Below are 7,620 nucleotides of genomic sequence, written 5' to 3' on the forward strand. Positions count from 1 at the left end.
GGGAGGGAAGAAATATACATTCCTCTCTCTCTCATTCTTATATTCTCTTTCTTTTTCTTTTTCTCTCTCTTTCTTTCTTTCTTTCTCCTTCCTTCCTTCCTTCCTTCCTTCCTTTCTTCTTCCTTTTTCTTCAAGATATAAAATATTACAGATGAAGCTGAAATCCCCTGAGTTCCTCTCCCTAGTTTCATTTCCTGTTCTCTCTCCCCAGAAACAATAGCTATCATGAGCTAGAGTGTGTGTGGACGTTGTTTTATACTGTTACTACACACACACACACACACACACACACCCCAAATATAGTTCTACTTTGTGCAGTTTGTCAGACTTGATCTAATCCATATTATATTGAGCCTGATGTTCTGCAGCTCGCTTTTCTTCCTCTCCACATTACATTTCCAAGCTCCATCTATGTTGCTCTGGTTCAGGGTCGGCAAACTTTTTTCATCAAGGGTCAGGTGGCAAATATTTTGGGCTCTGTGGGCCACATCAGGGCTCTGTCACATATTCTTTTTTATGGCTTTTTTGTTTCTGTCATCTGTGTCTTACTACCTTTAAAAGTGTGAAACTCTTCTTAATTCAGGAGCCATATAAACGCACTATGGTGCACCAGCCAGGTACCCCTGCTCTGGTTCATTCACTTTGACTGCTCAAGAGCATCCCATCCCGTCCCATCATAGGAATTAGGCACAGTGTTTCCCTATCAACAGACGCATGTGGATTATTTAGTGTCCTGCTCTGACCAGCTAACTCTACTGCAGTAAACCTCTGGAATGTTTTCCACGAGCTTCTCAAGTGAGCGCTAGACATACAGCGAGCCCAGCACTGGGTCTGGGTTCTGAGACCCATTGGAATTCACATATAGCAGAGTCTGGGTAAACTAGAGGGCAGTACTTCCAGGCTGGTTGTACAGAAATAAGAATGCTGTATTTGTGCACTTGTGTGTGTGTGTGTGTGTACACAGATGGAGAAGATCGCTGAGTAGCCACTCACACGTCACCCTCTGTAAATACAATTACACAACATCAAAGCCTGACTCTTGATGAACCGAGGCTCTGCAGGACCCTGCTCATTTATCAGCACCTCTAGATGGCCAGGGAGGTTTTTCAATGGAGACTTCCTACTGCTGATTGTTGAAGTACGGATTCCCAGGCCCATCCAACCCATGGAACCAACATCCCAAGAGACAGTGGCCTCCAGCACACACACCGAGTGTTTGTATATTTGCACACAATGTGTTTTATGATACTACACATGCCTGCTACTCCAAATCCATGTATTAAACATTAGTAAGATGTAATCTGTCTGTTTAGATTAAAAGGAGTATAAATAGCCATGGCAGTATTTACTTCCTCCCAACAAGGGGTTTTCTTGTTCGCCCTACTTTGGGGACCCCTGACGTACAGCCATCAGTAATGAGCAGGTTCCCAAGGATGGCTCACTTCTCATCTCTCCCAGCTGAGCTCTTGGATCACAGTTAATCCTGATAACACCTCAAGAACTCATGTTCATTTTATACTCAAAATAGTGTCACTGAGAGAAGACAGATGCATGCATTCTGTGTTTGAGATATCAGATGTGCTTTCTTTTCTCACCTAAATGGAGAGCCACCTGGTTATCCCACTGCAGGTAAGGGCACCTGAGATCAGGCCAAAATCATCCTCAGAAAGGAGCCCTGAATCTCCCTACACAGCTGGAAAGGTACTCAGTTGACCCTTCCATGTTTTACACCACAAGACATGTAGTTGCAGCCCCCAAAATAGTTAAGAACAGGTGTCATCACCCATCTGTCTGGCTTCAAAACAAACCTCAGTCTGGCCTTATATCAAAGGTATAAGATTATTCAATAATGTTCATTTGAACATTAGAGATGCCTGCTAAATATAATGATTCTTGTTTTATTGTAGACCTAGTCCAAGTTGTTCTTCCTAACAGGAAAAGAATGAAACTAATAATGTAGGCATGTGAGGAATAAGTAACCATGGGTGTCCTATGGCTCAGACTCTCTCCTAAGAGCAAGGTCAAAGTGGCTGACCCACCTGTGCAGCTGTTAACGTGACAGTGGCAAGAGGGCACACAGAAATGGGCCTAAAACATTAAGCAAGGTGTGGGGCGTGGGCCCAAAGAGCACTGAAGTTAGGTTGTAAGGTGGAAGAGCAAGGTGACGTCCCCACCCAGCCATTGTCCTTGAATGGATTTAGGGATGTGGTAGAGTCTGGTTTTTGGTTTTGTTTTTTTTGAATTTTATTTTATTTATGTTTTTATACAGCAGGTTCTTGTTAGTTATCCATTTTATACCTATTAGTGTATATATGTCAATCCCAATCTAGAATCTGTTTGATGTTTCTTTAAAGCAGTGGTTGTCAAACTACAGCCTGAGGGCCAAATAAAGCCACTTCCTGCTTTAAAGGTTTGATTAGAACACAGCAGGTCCATTTATACACTGTGTCTGATTTCTGCTACCACCGCAGAAAGAGTTGAGTGGCTGCCCCTGAGACCCTTTGGCCCGAAAAGCCGAAAACATTTTTACTATCTGGCTCTTGGCAGAAAAAGTGTGTCAATGCCTTCTTTAAGGCCTTGTTCATAAAACTGCAGGGGTCACATCATCCAACATGGGAAGAGAAAATGGGTTTTCCTCCTCCTCTCAAATAATATTCTGATCCAAGTAGACTAGCATTAACGAAACACCCCGTGTTCTGTGGCTCTTCTCTTTATTTCCGTCATTGCCCTGATGGTTTTATCCCATTCTCTCATAGATGAGACACTGATGCTCAGAAAGGTCCCATGGAGGCCGGTGTTCGTCATTAGACTGCCTCCCTTGTGGAAAAAGATAATAACATTTCAGTTTATTACAATACCGTAGGTGGTATTACAATACCGTAGGTGGCTTTATTGCATCTGAGAGTTGAACTGAGAGATACACACTTCCTTCTTTGACATCTAAAAGTAAAGGAAATAAAACTACTGACATTGAAAGTAATAGAAAATGTAAATGAAATTATTTTCACTGCCAATTTTGTTGTTTAAATTATGTGTTGATGGGGCTTCCCTGGTGGCGCAGTGGTTGAGAGTCCGCCTGCCGATGCAGGAGACATGGGTTCGTGCCCCGGTGCGGGAAGATCCCACATGCCGCGGAGCGGCTGGGCCCACGAGCCATGGCCGCTGAGCCTGCGCGTCCGGAGCCTGTGCTCCACAACGGGAGAGGCCACAACAGTGAGAGGCCCGCGTACCGCAAAAAAAAAAAAAAAAAAAAAAAAATTATGTGTTGATGACATTGAGGGGAAGCGTAATTCTCCCCCAAGACCCTCCCAAGGAAGCAAGCTGGCATCTCCGTTAGGGTTTTTTGCAGGGCTCTGTGTGGTGTGACAAGGCAAGTTCAAGGAAGAACACTGTGCTGAAACCTTCCTGAACATTGTTTTAGGCCTAATTAATCAGCAAGAGCAAGAATATAAAAGGACAGATGAGGTGAACCATTTGAACAAGTACCAAAATTAAATGTCTCTGTGTTGGAAAGGAAAGGGCATTGAATCGTAATCTTGATCACAAGGAAGAAGTTTAAAGAGGTGACCAAGAAGAGCAAAAACAGCCACTGGAAATACTTTTCATTCTAATGCTTTTTATTGAGGTATTATTTGCATTCCATAAAATTCACCTATTTTAAGGATACAGTTTGATGAATTTTGGTAAAGTGTAGCCACTCCACAATCAAGATGCAGTTTCCTTGTATCCCTTTGCTGTTGATCCCCTCCCCCCAATCCAGACTCTCAGTGATCTGCCTTCTCTTACTAGTTTCTTGCCTTTTCTAGAATTTTCTACAAATGAAATCATACAGTCCATGTCGTAGAGTGTGTCAATATTTTGTTCCTTTTCATTGTGAAATATGTTATGGGCAGAGGCAGGGCCTGGAAGCACCAAGCCCAAGTAGAGCAGGCTGTGCTCTGCCTGCAGACAGAGCCGATCCCTCCAAGTAGTACAAGTTCATGGACAATGACAGTCGACCTCCGACCTCGCACATGCACCACTGAAAACATTACATAATCATGGACTACTTCATGTAATCAACTCAACTGTCACAGGAGATAGGTTATAGTCTAAGTTGACAAACAGGGATTGGACAGTTTCAAATGTAGTAGATCTTATTCAGCCCAAATTTTTTTCCTGTTTTTCTCAGTGACCAAAATGATTATTTTGAGTTATTGATCTCACACAGGAAAATATTTTTAAATGAAATTAGTGATGCCATTTAATATGTTCTTTTCCAGTCTTTCTTCAAATAGGTGAATCTGAAGGATATAGTTTACTGCAGCCCAGGTAACCAAAGAGTTTACGGCGATGGTAGCAAGGGCAATGAAAAATTCAACTGAAAAGAAGGAAGTGAAATGAGTTCAGACGACTCCTAGCCCCAAAGGAATTCACTTGTCAAGCAATATAAAGATCCCTAGGTGTAGAAAATTATGAAGACTTGTATCTCAATTAGCATGTTCATTTCCATTGTCCTTTCTGTTAAAACAGCTTTCACCCTTAACTTTCTCAATATCGTCTTTTTTAGACTCGAGTCATATTACAAACACTTTTAATCTAAAATTTAGAGCAGCAGCTCTAAATTTTCCAAACAGATACATGACTGCTTTAAACTCTAAAATCAATGGCGTGCAGAATAGGTTCATACTGAGCCACCCCTTAACACACGGTTCCCCAACCTCCGGGCTGCGGACCGGACCGGTACCGGGCCGCGGCCTGTTAGGAACCGGGCCGCACGGCAGGAGGTGAGCGGCGGGCGGGCGGGCGGGCGAAGCTTCATCTGCGGCTCCCCATCGCCCGCGTTACCGCCTGAACCATCGCCCCTGCCCCCGCCCCCGGCCCCCCGTCTGTGGAAAAATGGTCTTGCACGAAACCGGTCCCTGGTGCCAAAAAGGCTGGGGACCTCTGCCTTAACAGATTTAGAATGAAAACCCCTAAGCTTTACAGAATAACCCGTTATATTCCAGCATTCAGTTCATTCCAGAATAAACTATACTTGCATTGTGGGTTGACCTTTTATACATTTTTCTTTCTTTGTAACACGAGTTTTTAGTGGTACCATTTCCCTGTACATTTCCAAGATATAATAGTAATTAAGCAAAAATGGCAGAGAACCGAGCTATTTCCATTCATACTATCATCAGGCAGAGTAGAAGTCCCTCAGCTGGTGTAAAACCTAGAGAATAAGCACAGTCTGGCGACCTCAGTAAACTTTGATGCAGGCCACAAAGATGCAGGAAGGGGCCACAACCAAACCCAGGTGGCCTCTGGAAGCTGGAAAGGGAAGGGGGGGCTACCCTCTCAGAGCCTCCAAAAGGAACGCAGCTCTACCAACACCTTGACTTTAGCCCCATAAGAATTCTGACCTCCAGAGTGTAAGAGAATAAATTTGTGTGGTTTTAAGCCACTGAGTTTGTGGTCATTTGTTACAGCAAGCATCAGAAATTCATACACCATCTCTGGAGAACCACCACTAACTATCTTGCTCTTCTGTGTGACCAAAAAAAAAAAATATCTGGGATGATCGTCAATTTCTAAGCTACCAAGTAGGCTTGTCTATAAAATAGCCAAGCTCTGGGCTGACTGCAGAAGATAGGGCTCAGTGAAGCAGCAGTAGTGGCTGCGGCTGGTGTGAGATGAGGTGTCTGGCATTCGCGTTTTCAGAGGAGTCCAGCTTTTTAAGACATAAACCAGTGGAACAATTCTTTCTCTCTTCAAATGTTATGCTTAGGGGAAAAAAAAAAAAACTTCCCCAAGGTAGTGCAATATTTATAAATGCATTTATTATAGCTTGTCAGTCATGTATCTAGTATTTAGCTAAAATGTTTTGAATTGAGTTGTTATATTTCTTGACTTGACTCTGAATCTTTTCCATTCAGGTCTGTGAGAACTCCTGACATCTGAAGCTTGACTACCAAGTTTCCATAGCAACAGGAAAAAAAGACAAAAAAAATCCAGATCTGAAGATTGCAGTTTACAGCTCTCAAACTTCACAACTAGGCCTCAACTGTCCCAGATTTTTGTTTTCTTTGCAATTTTCACTTAGTCTGTACCTCACCATTTTGACAGCATCTCCCTTTCTCCTTTAATGAATGGAATCCTCTGAATTTTCCCTGAGTGTTTAAAGATCGTGGCATAGAACTTGACCTTCTGGGAGGAGGAACAATGACTACTCTTCCTGATGTGTTGCCATGTTGCTAGTCAGCACTCCACACATCCAGTTTGGTCTGTGGGTTAGTATTTGTATATGTATGTGTATCTATACGTGTATATACCCAGTATTTATAGAGACAGACTCTACAGGAGAAGCTTGGTTTTGGTATGTCACCCTTCCTTGAGAGGCTAAGCAAAGAAGGGGTAGAAGCTATAGCAGCTGACCCCACCAGGGCCTCAGCATCCAGTTCAGCACTGGGGCAGACCACAGAGCTGACGCTTCTCCAGCAGCCCAGCAGCCAGGCAGGTCCGCAGAGGGGGAGAGCAGAGACAGAGCCCTTTCTCTTTAGAATGAGGGCGCCGAGCAGCTCTCACTGCCATCCTGTATGATGATGATCCCGAGCGAGAGAGGTGAGGAGCAGAGCTGGGCGTTTTACCATCAAACGCACGGGCATCTATCCACCTGCATTTGCAGCTGTCCAGAATCCACATTCCCATTGGGTTTTCTGGGGGCCCGGATCATGACAGAATCTCGCCCTCCCCGGCATATGTACAACAGCCAGTGTCATCGTGGAGGTCATACATGCATCCGAAGAGGTCATCAGGTACCATGTGTATACATATATCTGCCTACATGTACAGACATACATTTATGCACATACACACCATTCGTTTCATATATACATGCATACAATAGAGTAAATACAGGTAGTTTTAAAAGTACCCTTTTGTGTGAATCGACGACCGTCATTTGCAAACCTGAAAATAAAAGATGTTCATTATGTATGAAAAGTAATTGGTTTTTATTCTGTGAGCATGTAAAAGTAAGAAGGAGATTAGTGCTTGTACTGAGATTATCTTCTTGTCGATAAACTGTAACTGAACCATCAAAGCTCACACCAAATTTTTCTAGCAGATAAAACTAGTGACAGCCTGTGGCTTTTTCTTAGAGCTCGCCACGACCTAGGGTCAGGTAAGTGTCTTAGCATATTTTAATGCAGTTGCTTACTAAAGGTTTTAACCACACTCGCGCACACGCTTTCTTATGCAATCTCTGTTTGCACTTGTGCTTTTCAGTTCACCTTCTGTAGGAACTAGAAGTCATATGTTGTCTTTATTGTAGTGAAATTATGCAGATAGAGTTCCATATATTGTATTTGTTTTGATAGTAAATCTTTTTGGAGCATATAGAATGCAGAGACTTTTTTTCATTAAAATAAATGGGTGTTGGTGGTTAAAACTGCTGGACAGTAGCTTTTCTCTGATTTCTATGTTGTGTCTGATGTCACTGTTGCTGGGTCTGGCCTAGTGCAAGTTCACATTTTTGGCTGGCCGTTTGGGTCCCCTGACGTCTCCTGTTAAGTGGGTAAGTCTGTAAAGCCAGAAGCCCCCACCAGCACACAAAGCGGGCTCGGGGGCAGGGGGTCCAAGCCTGCACAGTCACAC

The 7,620-nt window shown here is 43.4% G+C and overlaps 1 protein-coding gene across 1 annotated transcript in view; it reads left to right on the forward strand.

The window, feature by feature from the left end:
- Nucleotides 1-7,399, forward strand: part of CDH13 (cadherin 13) — a 1,031,132-nt gene extending 1,023,733 nt beyond the window's left edge. The window contains exon 14 of the mRNA XM_082677069.1: nt 5,901-7,399. Within this exon, the coding sequence (XP_082533195.1) occupies nt 5,901-5,908 (8 nt within the window). The 3' untranslated portion in view covers nt 5,909-7,399. The remainder of the gene's footprint in view (nt 1-5,900) is intronic.
- Nucleotides 7,400-7,620: the final 221 nt, after the last annotated feature.

The sequence above is a fragment of the Grampus griseus genome (assembly GCF_964374135.1).
Source record: "Grampus griseus genome assembly, chromosome: 19".
Lineage (NCBI taxonomy): Eukaryota > Metazoa > Chordata > Mammalia > Artiodactyla > Delphinidae > Grampus > Grampus griseus.